The 24,144-nt window shown below is 38.7% G+C and overlaps 2 protein-coding genes across 2 annotated transcripts in view; one reads left to right on the forward strand and one right to left on the reverse strand.

The window, feature by feature from the left end:
* MCPH1 (microcephalin 1) overlaps nt 1–24,144 on the reverse strand; it is a 2,707,094-nt gene that overhangs the window by 979,765 nt on the left and 1,703,185 nt on the right. The gene's annotated exons all lie outside the window — the stretch shown is intronic.
* ANGPT2 (angiopoietin 2) overlaps nt 1–24,144 on the forward strand; it is a 688,700-nt gene that overhangs the window by 573,827 nt on the left and 90,729 nt on the right. The window contains exons 6-7 of the mRNA XM_044061900.1: nt 4,242–4,343; nt 4,902–5,068. Coding sequence (XP_043917835.1) covers nt 4,242–4,343; nt 4,902–5,068 — 269 coding nt within the window. The remainder of the gene's footprint in view (nt 1–4,241; nt 4,344–4,901; nt 5,069–24,144) is intronic.

Genomic DNA, 24,144 nt, shown 5'->3' on the forward strand with positions numbered 1-24,144 from the left:
CATCTGCATACTGCATTAAGGAGGCCAGTTGTGTGGATGCGGGAAGGGTGTTGGTGAGAATGTTAAAGAGGAGATGACCAAGGATAGAGCCTTGTGGTACACTGGTAGTGACTGAGAGATGTGTAGTGTCATTTTACTGACTGACACTTATTGGGCAGGTAGCTTTTGACCATAGAAGGATGGGTTGAGAAACATAGTGGAGACATTTGAAGTAGACGTTTGCTGTGACAAACTGTGTCAAATGCTTCAGACAAATCAGGAAATAAGGATGAGACTATTTTTCCATTATCTCTAGCTTTATTCATAGGATCGTAGGAGATTACTAGGCTATGGAGGTCATTTCAAGTCCAGCCATTTCCTCCCAATGTAATACCATAGAAATACTAGTCAATACCCAAGATCGCATTTAGTAATGACTGCCCATGTCCAGGAGGGTTGTGAGCTCTATCCCCAATAAGAATTTATTGTGCCCCATCCACTCTTCCAGGTTCCTCTTGAACAGTGTCATAGAGGTGCTTTTTTTTTTGGGTCTATATTAAAAGACTGAAGAGGTGTTTCAGCGAACACCTCTTGGTCGACACGTAATGAGGGAATGCACTAAAGCACGAACAATCAAAACAGCGATTTCTTTCCCTGGGAAAGAAATTGCTTGACCATCTCAGTGTGTTTGCCCCTTTCCTCGCTGTAGTGCAATCTCAGAGTTGGTATATTTAGTTGGGGGGGGCGTGGTGGGCACAGCACCCCACATTATGTTTTAAAGTGTGTGTGTGTGTGTGTGTGTTTGTGCTAGCAGTTTCATTCCCAGGGAAAGAAACTGCTGTTTTGAGCATTCGCACTTTAGTGCGTTCGCTCATTACGTGTCGACCAAGAGGTGTTCGCTGAAACACCTCTTCGGTCTTTTAATATAGACCCCCTTTTTTTTCACATGAATTGGTAGCGTATTCCAAAGACATGGCAGTCGCTGGGAGACAATCTGTCCCTCCAGCATGTCCTATTTAAGTCGCAGGCCATATTTAGGTCCCTGGAGCACATAGCTCTTGTCCTGTTTGATTTATGGATTTGGATTTGAGATTGCTCTGTAAGCCAGTTTCCCCTAAGAAGTCTATACAATACAGAGTATAGTGACAGGGACTTTAGTCGGTCTGTGTAAGGCACATGCTAGAGTACCTTGATGATCTTTGTTAGAAACCTCTGAGGTCTTTCCAATTGCTGCAGGTACTTTGTATGGTACATGCCATGACAGTATCTATATAGGTTAGATGTGCAGTGTTAGTACTGTGGGAAGGAGAGAAGACATGTTGTTTGAGGGATAGTAGTTCTTCCTGCAGGATATAGTTTAGCAATTATTTTGAATACATTTTTCAAGTATTTTGGAGCTGGTGAGACTGCTATAGGACTAAAGTTAATAATATCTGTCAAATTTCCTCCTTTGCGCAGAATGTGTAATTTTTTTCCAGAGAGAGGGAACGTGGGTTCCTGCACTGACCTATTTATAAGGATTGAGGAAGAATAGGCAATGTTATTGGCTGCTACTTTAAGATACTCACTTGGAAGTTATCAGCTGAAGTAGAACATGGTTTAATTTTAACGCAGTTTTAAATAGGATGCTGGCACAGGTTTGAAGGTGAAAGTGGATGCGGTAATGTGTCTTTTGGGCATGGTTGGGATTAGATGTTGGGGAATCCTTGGTTAGAGATGTTATACTATCTATGAAATAAGAGTTGAACTGCATTGCAGTTTCGAGTGGGGAGCTATTAGGAGAAGGGTTAAGGTTGAATTTTTCACCAGGATGCAAGATTTCTTTAATGGCTGTCTATAATTGTTTAGGGTTATGCTTACTATAACTCTGAAAATTATTATAGTATAGTTTTTGTCTGCATTTATTTGCTTTTTAGTACTATTGCGAAGCACACTGAAGTTTTCAAGATACTGAGATCTTTTATATTTTTGCCATTCTTTCCACGCTGTTTCTCTATCGCGTATTAGCATTCTACTCGTTTTGGACAGCCAAATTGCATTACTTGTTTTTCATCTCTTCCTTCAAAAAAGTGCAAGGCTATTTAGGATATTCAGGAAAGTTGTACTGAATTCTTTTATTGCATCATCCAAGAGGAGGATTGTTAGGAATTTCCAGTTAACAGATGCCAGGGTTGTAATGATCATTTCTGGGTTAAAATTGGAAAGGCTTCATGTTGTTTTATAAACGTGCTATTTAAGTGGATGTGTGAGATGTCTGTTTGTATAGATAGGGAGATGGTCACTGGGAGAGTCTGACACTGTACTTGTACTGGTGTATTTGCTAGGGTGGGATACTAACATCCGGTCTAACAGGGGAATTTGATGTCTTGTTATAATGTGTGGGGCTATTAATTATTTGTGTGAAACCATATAAGTTCATACTAGATGTAGTGGATTTAGAGTTTATGTCCAATCAACTGACATTCACATCACCTAGTAGTATTTTTTCTTGAGGAATTGTTATGGATTATCCAATATATGACATCTCCCAGTATAGCTGTATTGTTGCCAGGAGGGATGTAATGGCCAGTAATGCATATTTGTTTATAATTTTTTATTTTCAGGAAAATAAGAAGCTCTGTTTTCTTTCATATTTCTTCTTTCATATTTCTAAGAAACTAGAAAATAAAACTCCTAAAATGGAATAATAAATGATACAAGACAGTACAAGTAAAGCACACAAAAATAGAACCCTTCAAAGATCTTAAAAACTGACGCTGACTGGGTTTAACAGTTCCATTTATTAATAGTGATGTATTTATAGGTTCATAAACATTAACTAGGCTAGCTACCCATGTGGGCCATTTTATGCCCAGCTTATTTCCCTTTGATTTGGTTATAGACTGGCCTTGCTCATTCCATGACTGATAATTATACATTACCCTCAATGAGATCAGACCACGGATAACTGAAGGGGACCCATGTATGGAATAAACCATTTAGTAGTTGCCTCTGTCCATTAGTAGTACAGGAGGCAGTCCTGGGTTACATTTTTTGTCTCTTATCTGTAGATCTAAGTTGTACTTGAATATGGACAGGGATGAACTTGTTTTATGTGGACAGGGAGTGCATTCCAGAACAGCAGTATCCTCTGTGAGTTATACTCCTCCCTCCAAACCATTCTGCTGATGTTGCAGAAGAGGTTTAGATGCCTAAAACAAGTATTTCTGCTGACATTTGACTTGCTGATGTGCAGTAAATCCATAAGTAATGAGTTGGAGGATGCCTTGTTTGCCAGACACAAGTCAACTCTTAGAAATCTGTAGGATACAGAATATAGTGACAGGGCTGTGAGTCAGTCCATTTTGGACATATTGTTTAGGCCTTGTATCCTTTTAATAAGGTATCTTTGTGGGCATTGTAGTAGATCTGGACAGATACATGCTAAAGGGGACATTCTATTCAATGATTGGCTTAATGAGGGCTGAGTAAAGGGGGGCAATGACACTCCTACATCTAGACCCAATTTCTTTGTTTATAAGCTGTACAGTATAGAAGGGCATTCTTTCAACAATGTACACATGTTGGTCAAAAGTAAGGTCATTGTCCACATAAGTTTTCCCAGATCTTGAACAACTGGGTCAGGTCTTACAGGTGTATTGTCAATGTAGTACTTCCCTGGGGTACATGACTTCCCAAAGGATACAGTAATGCACTTTTTGGCATTTAGTTTCAGTCCATGATTTTGCATGAGTTGTTTACTGGGACCAGCCTTCTTGAAGGATGGCTAAGTCATGCGGGGATTCAGTGACTGCTCCTAGCTTGCAGTCATCTGTAAACTTAGTCAACACAACCCTTTGGTATTAGCTTTTACTTCAGAAAAGTAGATGTCAAACAGTAGAAATCTCATTTGTTCTCATGTCTGCTTTTAATATACTAAGAAAGAGAAATATTAGTTTCATTTGGTTCACGTGGTCCCCAGAAAGTCAGTCATTCTACAGGCAAAATGTTGCTAACCCATTTTTTTTACATTTAGATCTGCAGTAACAACAATGTGGAAACCCAAAAGGCAGCCACTACCAAATTCATTATATCTTCCACTCAATCAAGACAATTAAAGTGCTAAGTATTATACTCACTGCTTCATTTACCTCCTTGCCCCACAAGTAATGGCAAAGGATCTGTTAATAAAATTGCTAAATATAAGCATAGTGAATTTGTTTTGATTTACACATGTAGCACTGTCCTGCATTTAATGAACTCCTAACTACTATTTACAACAGGCCTTCTGTGACATGGAGACAGCTGGTGGTGGATGGACAGTTATACAGCGTCGTCAAGATGGTAGTCTGGACTTCCAACGTACTTGGAAAGAATACAAGATGGTGAGATTTTCAGCATATACCTCCTAACTTCTGAAGACAAATAATTTAGGAATCAATGTTTGCAGCAACAAAAATCAAGTCACTGTACAAATAATGGAATGTTCTTATTTGTAATATAGATAAGCTACTGGGCAGTAATCCCATTTTGTGAATTAGATTATTAAAATATACAATAAAGTACAAATTTTATTAACAAAGTTAATACAAGTTTGTGTTGTATACTAATCTAGTTGTCAAGAAAGTGCCAGGCTAAATGTGTGCAAATATAGCATATATCATTTATGCAACATTTATATGTGCATTGTTTTTCAGTGATACACTCCAGTTGCTAAATAAATGGTTTACCATTAGCACTTGCTAAAATTTATAAGTGCATGATTAGCCTTTATATTTGAATTTTATACTTGTGAATAGTTTAAATTTCCTAAACATTTCTGCTGAAAATAGTTTACTATAAAATCCACAAAACATTAACTGTATATATTTAACAGATTTTTATATAAAAAAAATAAGTCAATATATTAAAATTAATCTAGCTAAAATATACATTCTTTTTAGGGTTTTGGTGATCCTGCAAAGGAATACTGGTTAGGAAATGAAATAGTTTCTAAGCTTACAAATTATCAAACATACTCTCTCCGAATTGCTCTGAAGGACTGGGAAGGCAATGAGGCATATTCACAATATGATGATTTCCATCTTGGAAATGAAATAGAAAACTACAGGTAAGATCTAACTGCACAACTTCAAATTGCAATGGAGATTCTTCTTACCTGATGTTAAGATGTATGCAGTATGTTGTGAGACAGAATATCACTGTGTTTGAAGTTTTGTCTGTAGTAATAAAGATTTCTAGCCCTTAATGAAGACATTCCTTAATTTTACTTCATTTGAAGTAAAACATGGCGCTTAACTTCCTTGTAATATTGGACTATCTCCTTAAAACAGGGATTTTTGGCATCAGTTTAATTATTTGATTAGCAAAATTAAAACAGTGATATTGCTCAATATAAATAGTATTTCTATAATTATTAGAAGTGAAATAACAGTGTATAATAATAGTCCAAGAGTCCAAAAATAAAATTAATGTAAAATCAGATATGTTTAAAAACCATACCCTGTATTTCTCTGTTCCTTGTTTTATTTTGTCTGATTTCACAAGTGTCTTTTATAGAGATTCTTGTGTATTGCTCTGGCTTAACAATGTTCAGAGTTTATCAGTCTGTGGCTGCTTTACATAAGGTTTTTAAGCCTATATAAGTAATTCTAGTGTACAGCTGCACTTCATTTTGCTATTTAAGTGGACTATCTATTGGTATTAAACCCTACTTTCTTATGTAGTGTGTGCGTGGGTCAGCCTAGTTGAGGATTTGTGTTGACATTAGGGCAGTTGCAGGCCAGTCATTTCAGACTCAAGAGTCTAATGTTTTCCCCTCCCATACACCATGCTGTAGTTGCATTATTAAACCCAGTGTATCAGTTGTAGCCCTCCACTTATGATAATTTGACAATATAATTCTCTGTCTCCGTTTATTAGCTGCTGTCAATAAGCATATAAATATCATTTTGCAAAGTCTCTTCTAAGAAATCTTTGATAAAATTGAGTGTACTGATACTGCTTGCACTGTTTTTAGTGCTAAAATAGTGAGCTTAGATTTATTTAATTATTTGCATTTAGATGGGTTTAAATTTGTGAGGCACCTTACACTGCCCTGTACAGTCACAAATACTTTGAATTAAAATTTTCAGTATAAAACTACCTCAGGAAACTCCTCATCACTTAGTTGCCCAAAGAGTCACTGGCTTTCATGTTGAGCAGCACAGCCTTACAACATGTAATACCCTAGTAGCCAACCATTAACCCCTCTTATACCATATGTAAGTATTAAAGCATGAATCAAGGATATGAAACTATGGATTTGCACTTTTCTACTATCTCTGCAGCCTGCTTGGTGGATTTAGGTATGCTGAGGCAATGTAGCAATTCTTTAATGCTATATTAATGCTATAACCACCTATATTACTGATAAGGTATATTAAAGATGTAGCTACACAACCATCATTGAAGGCAATGCAACAACAGAATCACCAAACAGACTATCAGTAATACACATGCAGTACATAGGGTCTATATCACATAGTCGAAGTGTCAAAACTTCGACTATGTAAATATTGAACCCACAAGTTCGAAAACTGAAAACTCAGAACAGTGATTTTTTTTCCCAGGGAAAAAATTGCTGTTCTAGTACAAAACACGGAAACACACGAGCACTACATACTGTTTCTAATGTGGGGGGCTTTACCCCCCCACACCCCCCTACTTAAATATACCAACTCCGAGATCGCACCACAGTGGAGGAAATAGCAAAGCCACAGAAATAGTCCACCGAATTCTTTCCCTGGGAAAGAATTCAATGTTCCGTGGCTTCGTTACTTTTAGACTTCGAACTTCCCAGTTCGAAGTTTCAGTGTTTGGACATTTGGGCGTTTGGACTTATGATATACATCCCAGTACATAGAGTACGGACCAGACATACACATGCTGAGGCCCTTAAATATAATCTTACAAAACCTCAAAGACCCCCAAAATACAACTCAAAAAACAAGCATCCTCAGCAATCTCTTGAGCACTGTGTTAAGACAATACACACCGAGACACATTCAGCATCATCACAAGGTTTCAAAACCTCTAAGTCCATAATGAAAGCCGTCACACAACTCAATATTTTAGACATAGAGGATTATAAATGAGACATGCAGATGTCTCACTCACCAGGCTGAGCAAGAAGAGATTCATGGTCAGCAACCTGTCAGGGGCCAGATCTGTCAGAAAATGCATGCAGTCAATTTATTGCACCACAAACACCAGTATGACTCTGTCCTAGCTCATGTGGATGTAGATGACTTGAGACATACCTCCCTGGACTATATAAAGAGACATGATGGTGCTCTTAGACTGTTTATCCGAGGCTGGTGTGGACCTAGCAATAAGCAACAGTTTACCTTCACCAAGGAGGATGCAACGGTATCAACAGAAAATAACTGACTTTAATAACTGGCTTAATTTTTGGTGTCACTCCAAGAGGGTAAAATATTGTTCTGCCTGGGAGACTTTGGTCGACAGACCAAGCTGCTTTGCCAAAGACTTTCTACACCTGTAACCCCTAGGCTTTCAAATACTGGCTAAAACCCTGTCCACTCATAGTGCCTTTTTTAGGCAGTGCCAATCTGATAAACTTACCAACATAACTAAAGCAATTCAAAATTATCTAAAAGTGCTACTGCTCAATGCCAGTATTCTAAACAGGAAAGTCAAGTTTCTGTAAGCTCTCCTTATTCTAGAGAATATAGACATTTGTGCAGTTACCTAGACTTGGTGTACAGCTACCAACAGCACCCCAGCAGTGCAAAGCTGTAATACCTTCCACACACTTAGACTAGCTACGGCACAGGTAGTGTGTAAGGTAGAGGCGTATCAATGTACATCAAACACACACATAACTCAATGCTGGTAAAACAGTAGAGAAGATTTAAGCTTCTCCATGCCCAACCTTCCATATATAAAGTCTCATAACAAATCCTTGAAAGGTATAGGTACTCCTCCATAACCCAGGAAACCCACACCATGCACTTGCATGAACTGGAGACACTTCCCCATTCAACCCAACACAATATTCATGGGTGGCTTAACTACTTTAACATTAAATAGGAATCGTAGACAACCTTAAATATGTTGGCCTAGAGATTCCTGGACTTTATTAACACAAACACACCACAACAGCTAGAGTGCACACTCACCAGGAGTGCATACATTCTTGACCTGGTCCTCACAGACATGGGGTAATGACACACTCCCTTGCACAATGTCCTCAATGGTCAGGTCAGACCATAAAGCTGTTTTCTTTGAAATAAATATTAAGTTTGGGACTTCAGCTAACCCTGGAACATTTAAAAATATTCCAAGGCTAACTACCTCCAACTAAGTGACAGTCCAGTAAAAGTCCAAGCCCCCCCGAGAATACAGCTGTCTATGCAAACGTGTTCACAGAAACCCTGTAAATAACTGTATATAAACAGCGATACCTACAAGAAATAAACAAAGAACAACCTCCATAACAAGCAACTCTGGCTGAAATCACAGTATACATAGGTTGTATAACAAAAGAAAGAAAATTATGTCCAAAAACAGGAAGGGAGTTGCATATCAAGGTAAAAATTCTCTCTTCAATCGGAGCAAGCAACTCAGGGGACTAATCAAGTCTACCAAAGTCAAATTTGATTTAGAAATAGTTTTCCAAGCTAATGACAACCATAAGGTTTTCTTCAATTATGTTCACAACTTTAAACGAACCACCCAACATGAACTAATGGTGAATGGAACTACCTATACAGAACCAGAGGATATAGCAGATCTGTTGACTAATAAGTTTATCTCCAATTTTACACTCCCATCACTCTCAGTCACCCACCATCAGGAAATACCCCCAATATTTCTCCACCAATTATAACTAAGGAGAAGGACCTCATTGTGCTCTCCATGTCCAAGAATACTGCTTCAGTTGGCCCATACAATATCCCAGGATGCCTCCTGAATAGCATGAAACATGATTTGTTAGGCCTGCTAAACTCTACATTTAACCACAGCCTCCAGCCAAGCTTCATGCCAAATGAATAGAGGAGTGCAATGGTTATTTGTCTACACAAATGGAGGCCTTACACAGACCCGGAGAACTAGAGACTCAAAAGTTTGACTAGTCTCATATGCAAGGCCATGGAAAGAGTTATCATAGCTCTGATAAACAATGACATAGGAAACCTACAGACACTGGACCTTACCCAGTTCAATTTGTCAAAGTCAAGTCATGCCAACTTAACTTAGAGGACTTCTTCGAGACAGTCACTGAAGCTATGGATGAGGGCTAAACAATGCCTACTACCTACCTCAACCTGGCCAAGGTACTCAAAATAATACCTCACATAGTAAATAAAATTAAAAAATTAGGCATAAACCCATATTTCAGACAAGGGATAGCCAGCTGTCTCACTGTTGCAGCACAAGAAGATAGGATAGGGGAATTCACCTGCACAGAGTCCAGTCACTTGTAGAGTCCCACATGTATCAAAGCTGGGTCCTCTCTTTTTTATTCCAGTCGTAATTTACTGCACATCATGACTAACAACATTGTAGAAAAACACTTTCTTCAACAGATATTTAGGCCAGAAACATTACCAGTATTAAAAATTGAGTAAACATAAAAAAAAAAAATTCAAGTACAGTCTAGGAGAACTTGCTTCCATAAATGTGATATAGAAAGTAGGGCAAAGATTTTGGTGTGGCTTTAGTCATTGCTTAGTGCGCTGTAATAGAAATTCACTCCAGTCCTTCGGGGATATCAAGAGCAGGTGTTTCCATATTCACAATTTGTATGGTCTGGTTATTAGCACTACTTGAATTGACCACATTTCAAGGTCCTGGGTAAGCTATTGAAGAGTTTGCATATAGACAATCCCAATCTCTCCACTTCTTTGAAGTCAAGGAAACACTATGGACATCTGGCTGACAAAGTGTGCAGATGACTGCAAACTAGGCAAAGTCCTTGAATCCCCTAAAGACAGAGATATCCTTCAAGAGGGCCTGATGCAAACCAATATCGGCCAGAGCCATGGACTAAAACTCAATATGAAACAATGCCTAAAAGTATCCTTTGCAAAGATGGTCACCCCTGTAATTTACTACATTAATAATATACTCCTAAAAGTAGAACCAATGGCCAGAGATCTGGAAACACATGGTGAAAGTAACTTGATTTTTGTCCACCACTCATCTATTGTGGTGAGAAAATCATTCTACATTGCACAACATACCGGTGAGGAAATGGCATCTGTACTTGGCTCTCATCAGTCTAAACATTGAGTATACAATGCACCCTTTGGTATGTACCTGATCAAGCTCTCGAAACAGCTTGAGAGACCACAGAGGTTCCTTATAAAAAGAATAAAGGGAGTAAACAGGAAACAAATAGCCTTATGTGGACATTTACATAACACTATCCCTGTACGCCTGTTCCCAAGACTTCTGCATGGTGATCTAAGCCTGGCAAATAAGGTACCCTCTGATCCCACACTGATGGATTTGTTGCACATCCGCAAAACAAAAAGCATCAGAAATACCCATTATAAGGGCTTAAACGTTATCTTCAACCTTACCCGGGCCTCCACTGAAAATGGGCTCGTTTTGGCCTACTGGACTATCCCGGTGAACAAATGCAAATAAATAAATCTGCAACATTAACAAGACATGTTGGAGGAACAGGTACAGATATCAAAAATTACTCCTTCTTTGAAACAAGCTTCCCATCCATGTGAAATAAACCCATCCCTAAACATTTTCAAATGTAACTTCCACTAATGGATGGGAAATCACAAATTTACCCATTTAGCATCTATGTTCCTAAAGGATTCTGGCAGCCTGTAAAAGTTTGATGTGTACAAGCCTACATTGTAACTGTAAAATTCCTTGGGGTATTGACAAATCAGCAAGATTTTGGCAAATCTGATATAAGCTTGGCTTAAATGGCTCTTGGGCCAATAGCCTAATAACACCTATGAATCTACAATCATAGTTTAAAACTGAGAAGGGATTTATTATGAGTAAGCTTGTTAACAGGCAACTGCAAAATGTTTTGGTTCACAGTCAGCACAGAACCATGGTTGACTGGAAGTTGAGTCTGCTAATGTAAAAAAAAAAAGGCTGATATTTAAGATGTGGAAGATTATCTTGCACCTTAAAGTACTTCAGGTGCTATGGACCAAAAGTGAGGAAAATATGGAAAAAAAAGGAAGAGAGGAGGTCACTGCAGAAGCCACCAAGATATGAAACAAGTCAATTCAAAGAGTTTAAAAAGCAGTTTCATGATGAGGCAGTTGAAATTATAATGGTGATAACAAAGCTAAGAACATATAGTGATGAAAATGGCAGCGTTTCTACTTTCCCCATTCAAATTTCATCTAATTTGCTTCTACTGTATTTGGTACCTTTGCAACAACTTTACCAACCAGCTGCTTGCTTCCTACTAAACATAATGCTTTCCCAACTGCATTATGAATTTATCTGCAAGCTGTATTCATACTACATGCTGTTTAGACCATGTTTTTCTTTAATAAATGGGCGTTGTAGTTAAAAAAGCTCCCTTAAACTCAGCCCAGCTATCAGGTTGCTAAATGAATAATAAACAAAACAGGGATGGTTAAAAGGAAGAACAAAAAACGTCCCACTAGCACAGGGGTCAGAGAGTCCACCATCTGATACTAAGATGTGTTTAGCCAGTGAGTTTGCAATCTGGGGAACTGTCCAGGGACAGCATTAGTGGAGGCCAGGGAACCAGTAATTGCAGGGATCAGAGACCAACTGTATGTTGGACAGACTTTAGCACAGACATAGGTTGTATCATCATATGTGCAGATCCCTACCCAGACTCTCTTACATGTATTGAGTTGGCGAAAACAGACAAAAATATACCCAGCAATATCATTTAGTTTATGGTAACCCTTATTGCTCAAGGTCAAACAAGACTATCCCAAGAAAAGGCAAGTGGTACAGTAGGTTTATTAAGTAAGAGAAGAACTGGAGGAATAGTAAGACAGACATGGAATAAGTTGGGATTTCAGAGCTATAAAAACAAAATATAAAATATGGAACATTTGACATTAGACTGAAAGTGAAGAACAGATCAGGGATTGTTTTTAATTCTTTATTAGACAATTAAGCTTCTAAAGATTTAACCTTCCTTGATCTTTCTTTCAAGCCCCGCATCCCCAAATTACTGGTAATTGCTACTCACATTGTCAGAGAAGCAGCAGTAGTTCCCTGTGGTAATGTCAGTAATCTTTTATTGTATCAGTACTTGTCATTTTATAGAAAAATGAAGTATGGCAGGGCAGATAAATTGTTTGTGTTATACTAATGACCTTGTAATACATTATGATGTGTGCACTTTCAACTCTGTAATGTTGTTGATTACAGCTGAAGAGAGTCCTGTGGGATAAATCTACTCCACTGGTTAACAAAGGAATACACATAAAAAAAAAAAAAAAACAAGAAAAAAATCACAGAAAATGGTAACCCATAGAAAGAACAGATATTAACCTTTTAACAGGTGCAGATCAGAAAGAGTTACAAGGACCAATGCCAAAAGAACAAAAGCAGCAATGAGCTCTGTCCATAATGATGAATGACAAAGTGCAGATCAGGTCTAATTCTACTAAAAAGGAAAAGTCAACAAGATAGTAGTTCATTAACTTAATCTCAGCAGTGGTGCAACTGAATAAACTGCTACTGAAGGAAATAATTTTTCGTTACTTTGCAACAATCAGCAAGATTACGGACAGGTCATACATTAGTTCTTTGAGTGGCTTAGGAATTAATCTGGATAAATGTAGAAATTCTAATTTCTTTCTGTAAATGGCTATTGACTGAAAAAAGGTAAATTGGTCCAGTCCACCCTAGCTGTAAAATAAATAAATAAATAAATAAATAAATAAGTAAATAAATAAAAAAAATATAAGATAGTACCTGTAGTCTCAATTGATATGAAGTTTTTTAACTTCTTTCAGGCATCCAGCACTGAGACACAGAAGACACAAACAAAATCATACTGATTGGGGGAAAAAGCCAAAGGGTAGTAAGTACATTCCTAGTAACAGAACGGCAAAAAAAATTACAAGTGGCATCCTACAGTGAGGTTTGCAGAGAAAGCAAAAAAGCTAACACCTGATAAAACCCTTAGTGGTGTGTGCGTAATATTGTACAACCTTTACTTATTTCTGGAATTCTGGTTGAGCTGTCTTTTTTTGTACAAAATCAGCCACATTTTTACTCAATGGTGTATTTGTTAGCAAGTTTTACCCACCATGATGGCACAAGGAATGTAAAGCATAAGTGTTTCAGAAGGGATAGAAAAAAAGTCTACAAGTTAAGTGCATTAAGAAATAAGTAAAATAAAGAAACCAAAGGCAGGAGTGCAGCACAAAAACAACACAAACCCAAAACACAAAGTGTGCATGTAAACTCATCAGGCCCCATGAAATGCTGCAAACTTTTAATGAATAATACAAGAAACAATATGAAAAACAAAATAGTAACCCTATTATGTTCTGAAGAAGTCCGACTGTTTGGATGAAAATGCCTTATTTTTTACTTGGGTGTTAAATATTTTTTTATTTTGTTTCTTGTATTATTCATTAAAAGTTTACAGCGTTTTACAGGCCTGGTGTGTTTACATGTGCACTTCGTGTTTTGCATTATGAAATAAAAGTAAGACCACCAGCAGCAGAAATTCAGTACAATTATCGCTCAGAATCCACGGTGGTGGTGCTGCGGTAGCGTTGTCGCCTCACAGTAAGACTCTGTCCGGTTTGACTCTCAGCTAGAGCATCTTCTGCGAGGAGACATGAGTGAATGGGCATTCCTTCGTTGAAGGTTGTGCGTCAGAGCTGGCAACTCGGTACGCAAAAATCAACTGCCAATCATTAGCGGACCAGAGTTCCGTTGTGGTGACCCCAAACCGGGAAAAGCCGAAAGACACAACAACATCACTCAGAATCTTATACATGCATCAGAAAAATGTCCAGCACTAAAAGATACGGTGCAGCAGTACTCAAAAGATAAGAGACCTTCCCTTAACCAGTAAACTCTTAGTGATTGCAACAAAACTTAATAGCTCAGCAAGTGACTTACTATACTCCCGTGGTAAATCTAAATTCTGGAACACTATCCCAACATATCTAAAATTGACCATGAAACCTTCCACCTTCACACCTTTACTAAAATACCAAAACTAGGCACGGTTATGCACAAGGTCCTCACCTGCATAACTCCATTTTCCTTTGTCAGGTCATACTCCCTTATACCTTTATAATATCTATAACCCTTCAATACAACAAACCTTTCTACCACTCCATCATATTTTAACTTCCTATCCAAACCATTCGACCACTCTATCTCAATTAACTTCCTATCTTAATCCCCGCTCCACATTTCAATTTCATTTTGACCTTCCGATTTTATCCAGCTTGTTCAAATAATCACCACCACTGTCTAATAACCAGGTTTTATGTCAGTATGTACCCTAATATTCTTACTTCCAATGTTCTTGACTCATCAGCTAAAACAATGACCCCTTAACTGTTTATCTAACAACTGGTTCACACTCCTTATCTTTAATCTTACCTTAATTTTCTTTATTTTTATCATCTATACTGTAACTCTCCTGACCCATGTCTCACAAGTCATAGCTACATGATCTGCTTGGATGGTTACTAAACCATTGTTTTATACTTGGAATTTTACATCAACCATAATGTCATCCCAGAAGGAATATCTGTTTTATCTTTGTAAATTGTCACTACAGAACACCTGTTAGTGTCTAGATGTCTTAAGAGCTATCTATGTAATGTATCTTTATGAAAAAATAAAATTGTTTTGTCATGAGTATCTTAAATGTATCTGGTAGAGCTTTTCTTTCTGGGCCTCCGCTGAAAATATGCTTTGCCATTGTTGGCCTTTCTTAGTCAACAAAGACAAATAAATAATAAAGTAAATTTAATATATAACTTATCCACCATCGCGGTCTTTCCATTAATTCCTAAATTACTAACATTTGTAAAGAAAACAGCATTCATTTCATGCATCTTTAGCAGTATATGAGTGCTTACAAAGCCCATATAGAGTGCATTTGGGTATTTTTCTCTGTCGCAGGGTGGAGTGACTAATCTCCCAGACTGCAGGGAGGAACCTTATTTAGTTCTTGCCATATAAAAGGATTAACATTGCCCAAGGTTAGTCCTTGAATTCTGTGTCTTTATATAAAAACATTTATTTTTTCTAAATTCCTTGGTAGTTATAAAGTAGAACCTTCTTTCCTAACAGGTGTTTTATATTTTAAACACAGGAAAAATGTTTTTAAATTAGCTAGCACATTTGAGTACCTCAGGTATAGCATTATTTTTCTAGGATTAAACAAAAGCAATAAAATATATACATTTTAAAAGACTGGCTTTGTCCCAGTCTCTCAAGCAGATTATAACTATTTCTCATCTGGTTTTATGCACTGCCTTTCAGCTGTAATCCTCCTCTTTCCTAACAAAGAATATATACCTTTACCAGGCTGTACTTAGTGTCACCTGAAGTAATAAGCCACTGGAATGGTATTCCACAACAGGATTTGTTAATTGGAATGGCATACAGAGTATGCTCCTAACCTGGCCATGAGAAAGCAATAAAGACCTGTATTAGTAAAGATGCAATCTTACCAGCAGAACAAGTTGATCCTGACAAAACTATGGTAGTGAAAAGTATTAAGAACTGAAGACAGCAGAGTGTTTTTGTGGGAAGTGACTGCTCACTGTACACCAGGCAGAAGAGAAGCAAATTTATCCCAGCAATCAGAGAATGCTGAGGCACAGGTGTGAGATTCAGTCTGCTGCATCCAGCCATCTTCATTTTTCCCTTGGAGTATCAAAGACATTTTTGGATGGAGAACAGACTACGGAGGAAATAAAAAAAGTTGATACAACAAAAGGTGAGCTAGCAATCAGGAAAAGACTCTGCTTCTCATTCTTCTGACAATATATTTCATAGAAGGACTTTGCCAATGAAACTTGTTGCAATGTTCCAAAGGAAAATGCTTGAGACACAGAAAAAAAGCACAGGAGTTGACTAGAAAAATTGTGAGTACCTTGGACTTGAACCAGAGTCTGGTGTTGGGATGATCAGGAAGAAGACCAGCAACACTGAAATTAGTGAGTAAATGGGAGACTATAAAGTATCAATCACATTTGAGAAACATATTTTGCAAGTAAAAGTGGCTGAGACAGGCTGTACTTTTCTTGACTTTGTTAAACTTGTAGGTGGACTGTAAAGCACATACCCCACTTCATGTCATTAATGCCTAGGAAGACGCTAAAAGGGAAAACAAGTAACATAAGTAAAACATCTTTTGTTCTTATTAGTATATGCATAAAACAGTTCATGATATCAACTGCATTTTGTATATCCACTGAACAAACAAAATACTGAAAGGACGAACACGGCAGCATAAACTGAATAAAAAATAAAAATGTTTAATGCATAAACCACGGTAAGCGCTTTCACATAAAAATGCTTCCTCAGACCTTTTAACACAAACCAAAACATATGTGAATATATACAAAACATTAATTCAAATAAACCAATAGCTGTTCATCCTTAATTAATTATTTAATTATACAATAATATCTAAAAGGGAAATACATACAAACATCCTAAGATAAGAATCTAAAAAATATACATAAAAACTATATAAAAACACAGAAATTTAATTCCAAATAAACTCTATAATAACATATAGAATATATAAACTACATCAAACATAAATCATTTATATCATTTATACAACCTCCTTTTTCTCAAAAGGGGTTTGATGGAGGCACGTTCATTCAGCCCATGGCCTCTATCAGCTCTAAAAATAATCATCCAGTTGTTTTCCTTAAACTCAGTGTGATTACAAACATTACCCATTTGTATATTGGGCATAACAAAATCAATAACTCTAAAAACAAACTGATGCAATTCACCAGAGGCCATAACATGTTTAGAGAGGGCATTAGTGGTAACACCCTTCCTAATACCATAAATATGCTCTCTAATCCTGTCACGAAGACAGCGATTAGTTTTCCTACATAAAATGACGCGCAAAAGGTACACTGGGCAAGATAGACAACATTAGTAGTCATACAATCAGCTTGAACATTAAAGGAAAAACTCCTATGTAAATCAGGATGTTCAAAAACTGCAGAAGTATCATTATAACCACAACAATTGCATTTACCACAAGGTAATGTTACACCATCCTTACTAAGCATATTCTCTCTCTCTAACCCTCTATCACCACAAAGGATCCGCTTCAAATTTTTCTTATTCCTAAACACAAACTTAGGATCTGGACCAACAATATTTATGAATTAACATTTTTATTTTTTATTCAGTTTATGCTGCCGTGTTCGTCCTTTCAGTATTTTGTTTGTTCAGTGGATGTTTCATTTATTTATGCTGAACGGGCATTTATTCTGTGTTTCTTCGTCACCTTCGTTGGCTATTTGATTTGCATTTTGTATATACTAAAGCAATTTTGTTTAGTGTATAGTCAGGAGAATTTTAAATATGGGCAATTCTTTTTAGTGACTGTTGTATATGTTAAATATACTAAAGTTAAAAAGACCTTTTAGCTGAAAGAAATATAGGCTCAATAGTATAATGAGAAGAAAGGCTGGACAAAAGCAAGTTTAATGTTAATATGCTGTGATCACTGGCTGCTGGGGTGGTGTATAAAAGTGCATTGATTATATTATATGTAGAATTCAAGCATTTTATTTTTACAAGGGTAAATGTCTAGATAAATGCTCTTGGCTTAAGTGTTTCTTGTAAGCAACTAGGCTTGAAAAGCAAAATGATAAAAGCCATAAAAAGCGCTATGCTTCTTGCATCTACAAAGATATTAGCTTTTTTTTCCATTAGAAAATCTTCAGTGGGAGTCTAGAAGTCTTCAGATGAAGGCAGTTGTATATTCTGTTCTGAGTGAAACGTACAAAGATTCACTGCTGACTACTTTTACATGGAGACAACCTATCTGCAGGTGCAAGCAATTAATACTGGGAGTTCTGAGCATTCCTTGGTGAAGGAAATGCAACATTTAACGGTACAGTGGCAAGCAGTTCAGTGAAAAAATAAATTGGGGGGATTCATAAAGGCTAACACTAGGTGTACAATATGTGTATACCTTGAACTAACTTTTCTGAATTTAAGAACAGTCCAACCACAATGCTTTTGCTGTCTATTCATTCAGAAAGGAGGTTACTCAAACTATACACATAACGTACACCTTGTGGTAACGTTTGAAATTATGTGAAGTGAATAACAGCTAGCAGCCTTCTGAGTACCCTTAATACTTTAATGCATTTAATAGAACATTACACAATTTAGTTTTATTTAAATATAGACAATGGACTTTTTTCTTAGGACTAAACATTAATGTTTTCTGAAAACATACAAACTGCTTTTCATATCTGAGAGGGGAATATAGAAAAGAACAGACAGCAATCAGCGTAAGTGGGAACACAGGATGTAGCATTCACTTTAGCATGGGTAATCTTAATTTTAGACTAGGTAATGCCTGTGGGTGCATCGGTCGATTTGGGACAACCTTTTTTGTCTGGAGGGTTAAAAGTTATTTTTTGAAGATGTACAAATGTGTGTGTGTTTGTTCTAAGTTAATATGGGATGGGGTGTTCTGAAAATGTATTCCAGTTTTGTGTAAGGCTTTTCATTAAACAAAAAGTATTTAAAAATGTGACAGGATTAAATGGAGAGGAGAAGAAACAACTGGTCTAAAATATCAGCTAGCAAACATTAGTGGATGCATGTAACACAAAAGTTGGAAATACAATTTCAAAAAAACTGTCATGTACAATAGGTGTGAGCAATACCTTTTTATCATAATGCCTACACTATTCACATTAACTTAGAATGTAAACAGCTTTACAGGTATAGACAAAAAGAAAAAGAGTACTGAATTTTATTAAGAAACGCTCAATGCAAACAGCAATACTGCAGGAAACACATTTAGGAACAAATGAGTATTTGAATTTGACAAGGAAAAGATTTCAGGACAGACATTCATTAGAATATCAGGAGCAAAGTAAAAGGCGAGTAATTATACTAATTGTGAGTGGGTAAAATAGTTATAGAACAGGACAAAAAAAGACAATAATGGTAAATGTGTGGTAGTAAGGGGCTACTGGCAAGGAAAGAGGATAAAAAGTACAGTTTTGTACCTACCATAAATGTAGATGTCCGATAGGTATGCATCTGCAGTCATCACATATGGGTTTGTCCTGCCTCAGGCAGCCCTTCGGTCGGCCGGATTCCAAAGTCTGAGTCTGGCCTCGGCTGATGTCACACTTTCCCCGACGTCAGAGCGTCTGGGGTATAAAAGCATCAGCCAACGCCATTTTCCTCAGTTTTTCTTGCCCCAGATGCCAGGTGCCCTCTAAGGAAGGCTAAAATTTGGAGAGATGCATTTTAAAAAACAAATCCAAACATGCACAGTACTATAAATCAAATGCACCATAATAGATCCCCCAGCTAGCTATAAGAGGGGTAAGTACCCAAGAAATACCACTATAAAAGGTGTAAGCACCCAAGAAATACCAGAGGGGAAGGAGGGAGGGTAAACCTGACTGCAGATGCATACCTGTCGGACATCTACATTTATGGTAGGTACAAAACTGTACTATGTCCTTCAAGAATGCATCTGCAGTCATCACATATGGTTAGAATACCATAGCCAATCTGGGGGTGGAGGTACTAAGTAAAGGATGGTGTAGCTAAAATACCCTGCAGGACTGCTGTAGCAAAGCCTGCTCTGGATCTGGAATATAAAGGTAAATTGTAATGCTTGGCAAATGTATGCACGGAGCTCCATGTAGCAGCTTCTAAAATGTCCTTGGTAGCCACCCCTCTTAAGAAGGCTGTGGAGGTGGCTGTGGCTCTCGCGGAATGAGGTCTAATGTTAGCTGGCACAGTTTTTCCATGAAAGGAGTAACAAAAACAAATGCAATTTCCTATCCATTTTGAAATTGTCTGTTTGGAAATTGCTTTTCCTTGTGCCCCAGCAGCATATGCTACAAACAGCTGGTCAGTCTTTCTGTAACTTTTAGTTCTGTCCAAGTAGTAGCACAACTGTCTGTGTATGTCCAGGGTGTGCAGAAGCTTCTCCCCTTTATTTTGTGGTTGTGGGAAGAAGGTAGGCAAGTGAATAGCTTGGTTCAAAGATACCCTGGATACCACCTTTGGCATAAAGGTAGGATTGGTTCTCAATGAAACTCTGTCCTGATGAAAAATAAGAAATGGCTGTACTGCCATTAGAGCTTGTAACTCAGATACTCTTCTTGCTGAGGTTATGGCCAGAAGGAAGGCAGTTTTCCAAGACAGAAACTGTAGATCTGCAGATGCTGCTGGTTCAAAGGGAGGAAGTGTTAGTTTTTCCAACACGAAGTTAAGGTCCCAAGTAGGTAGAGGTGGTTTCCTTGGAGGATTGATGTTTTTGATTCCTCTTAGAAACTGTCTCAGGAGAGGATGAGAGAAGACAGGTGGATCAACATTCTATTCTGCTGAAATTGCTGAAGCATGTATCTTAATGGAAGAGTAAGACAGGCCGTTGTGGAACAATTCTGCCAAATATTCCAGTATATGTGCCATGTTCATCACTGTCGCATCTAGGCCCTTTGTTGTGTTCCAAATGTGAAATCTTTTCCATTTTGCTGAATATGCCTTCCTTGTGGAAGGCCGGCGAGCTTCCATAATAATATCCTTCACTCTCTGGGATAGCTTATCCTGAGGAGGAGTCAAGGTATTTTCCAGGCAGTTAGTTGCAAGGTTTTCAGGTTGGAATGCAGAGTCTTGAAATTGTGCTGTGTCAGTAGAAGTGGCCCTAGGGGGAGAGGCCACGGTTTCGTATGTGACATGCTCTTTAACAGTGGGTACCAGTGCTGTCTTGGCCAGTTTGGAGCTATCAGAATCACTCTGGGCTGCTCTGTTCTGATCTTCAGTAAGACCTTGGTCATTAATGGGAAAGGTGGAAAAGCATACACTGTTAGAGCTTTCCAGCTGAAAGAGAGAGCGTCCACTTTCCATGCTTGTGGGTGGTATGTCCCTGAGCAGAATTTCTTCAGTTGATGATTGTGGGGGGAGGCGAACAGATCTATTTCCGGCCTTCCCCATGATTGTGTTATGAGTAAGAAAATGTCTGGGTGCAGCATCCATTCGTGTGCATCCATGATATTTCTGCTTAAGCTGTCTGCCAGTATATTGTCTTTCCCTGGCACAAACTGGGGCTGCAGCTGTACATTGAGTTTCAAGGAAAGTTCCCATAGATTCATTGCCAGTCTGCAAAGAAGGTAGGAATGGGTGCCTCCTTGCTTGTTTATGTACCACATAACTGTGGTGTTGTCTGTCCTTATGTGTAGGTGGCCTTGATGAAGAAAAAGTTTGAAGGCCTCGATTGCATGTATCACTGCCAGCATTTCCTTTTGGTTTATGTGCACGCGTAGCTCCCTTTGTGACCATAGCCCTTGGATACATCTGCCCTCCATGTGTGCTCCCCAACCTTGGTCTGAAGCGTCCGTAGTGATGGTTTGGTTGGCTCTTGGCTTGCTGAAGGGCAACCCACTGCTCGACTGGCAGGCTTGAGCCCACCACAGAAATTCCTTTTGGAGGCATGGAATGAGTGGGATCAAAGTTTCTAAACTGTGACTGTGCTGAGTCCATAAACTCCTTAGGTACCACTGTAATTTTCTCATATGCAGCCTTGCTTGTGGAATCAGAAGAATGCAAGATGCCATGTAACCCAGGGCCTGCAGGATTTTCCTTGCAGTCAGCTGAGTTTGTCTTGTCAGATTCTTGAAGTAATCCGGTAGTTGTTTTTGTTTTTCTTCTGTGAGAAAGTCCATTTGGGTGGTTGTGTCTAGATCCGCACCCAGAAAAGTTATTCTTTGGGATGGAACAAGTCTTGATTTGTGGATGTTGACTGTATATCCCAAGGCCTGCAGTAGGTGGATGGAATAATCCAAGTCCTTTAACAAAGTTTGCTGGCTGTCCGCTTGTATAAGGCAGTCATCCAGATATGGGTAAATTTGAATCCCCTGAAGTCTGCAGTGTGCAATTACTGATGCCAGGCATTTTGTGAATACTCTGGGCGCAGTAGATAAGCCAAAGGGCAATGCTGAGAATTGATAATGCTCTGACCCTGCAAGAAATCTGAGGTGTCTTCTGCAACCTTGTCTGATAGGGACATGCAGGTATGCCTCCTTGAGGTTTAGAGTCACCAGCCAAGACCCCTTGCCCAGCATGGGAAGGAGTTGCTGTAAAGTCAGCATTTTGAATTTTGGCACAATGAGGTAAGTATTCAGTGTGGACAAGTCGAGAATAGGCCTCCATTGATTTTCTTTTCTTGGAACACAGAATAATCTGGAGTAAAATCCTTGGCCTTGTTCTGAAAGAGGAACCTTTTCTATAGCTTTCATTTGTATTAAGTTGGAAATTTGTTTCAAAGCCTCTGCCCTCTGATTTGGTGGCAGGTCTGGCATGCCTTTTCTTTTTGGCAATGTGTGGAAATGGAACCTGTATCCTTTGTCTATTATTTGCAGTGTCCATGTGTCCCTTGTAATGCTGTGCCAATTTTTTGAAAATAAAGAAAGCTTTCTGCCCAAAGGTGCTTCTAATTGAGCCCTGGTCGGCAGAGTCAAAACAAAGTCATTGAGTCTGTCCTGGTGTAGCAGTTGTAGTTCCTGCACTACCTCTCTGGTTGGGAGGCTGCCATTGACGGCCTCTGTAGGAGCCTCTAGCTTGCCCTCTACCTCTGGCACGCCTATTCCTGCCTCTCTGAGATCTGTCTGAGTCCGGAAAGGACCAATTCTTAGTAGGCCAATTTCTGCTGAATCTCGGTGGTTGGACTTGCAGAACATCTTTGACTGTTTGCACAGATTTTGCCTTTTCTTCAAATTTCTTTAAGACCTCTTGAGCCGTGGAACCAAATAATGTTTGCTTTTCCATAGGAGCATCCAAAAGCTTAGCTTTAACATGGTCTGGCAGAGATTGTTCCTTCAGCCAGGCATGCCTACGTATGACTGCACCTGTCATAGCTGACCTACATGAAGCTTCCAATGCATCATAACCACATTGCAAGAAATGGTTACTAACCTGCTGAGAGTTATGTACCAGATCCTGAAGGGATTTGCGATCAAGGGGTTCAGATGAAGACAGTTTCTTATGCAATTCATCTAACAAATACTCTTGGTACTGTATCGTATGAAATTGACAATTTAATGCCCTCATGGAAAGAGTTGCAGAAGTATACACTTTTTTACCCCATCTCTCTAAAGCTCTGGACTCCCTTTCAGAGGGTAGAGGATTTCTAGCAGTGGCAGCTGCAACCCCTTTTGGGCCCTGGGAAATAGTTTCTGGATCAGCAGAGTGGGCCTTGTACAGGTGAAGATGTGAGTCCGGGACCCTGTAGTACCTATCAGGTTTGGCAGGAGCCGGAGGAGAGAGTCAGGGTTGTACTAGCATCAGAGTACACATCATCAATGACATTCAAAACAGGAGGTATAGCTAAAGGCCTATGCTGAGGTAAATGTAAAAAGGTCCTTAATCTCTTTCTAGAATCAGAGAATTCCTGACCCTGCCATTGAAAATGTTCTCTCATGGAGTGTAATGTCTCTCCAAAGGAAAACTCTTCAGGAGAGGAGGCCGAGGGAATAGATTCTTCAGCATCAGAATCCTCGTAGGCCGAATAAGCCTCCTCCTGGTGGTCTGACAGAGTAGAGCCATCAGAGGACTCATCTGAGGAGTGGGGGTCAGAGGGCTCAACCCTGGGCCTTTTGTCTGGAGGTGGTTGCGAGCCCCTGTCCGGATGAGGTTGAGAACCTCTAATTAAGGAGATAAGATCCTCTGCTAAGAATCTGTGAGCCAGTAGATGGTCTCTGAGAGGTAACCTTGGGAGGCAAAGCTTTAGAAAGTTTAGCAGCTTTAGCCCTAGAGAAAGCCTTAATGGACATGGATGCAGGAGGTCTGGCTGCACCACGTGCAGGAGTAGATTTGTCTAAAGAAATGGTGTCGGAAGGTTCCTGGACACCAGTTTCAGTAGGTAATAAAATAACCGACTCGTCCGGGGCTGAGGTAGTAGGTTGCGCGGTTTCGGTAATCGGA

This window comes from Protopterus annectens, chromosome 2.part0 (assembly GCF_019279795.1).
Source record: "Protopterus annectens isolate FY-2018-M chromosome 2.part0, PAN1.0, whole genome shotgun sequence".
In the NCBI taxonomy this organism is placed as follows: Eukaryota; Metazoa; Chordata; order Ceratodontiformes; family Protopteridae; genus Protopterus; species Protopterus annectens.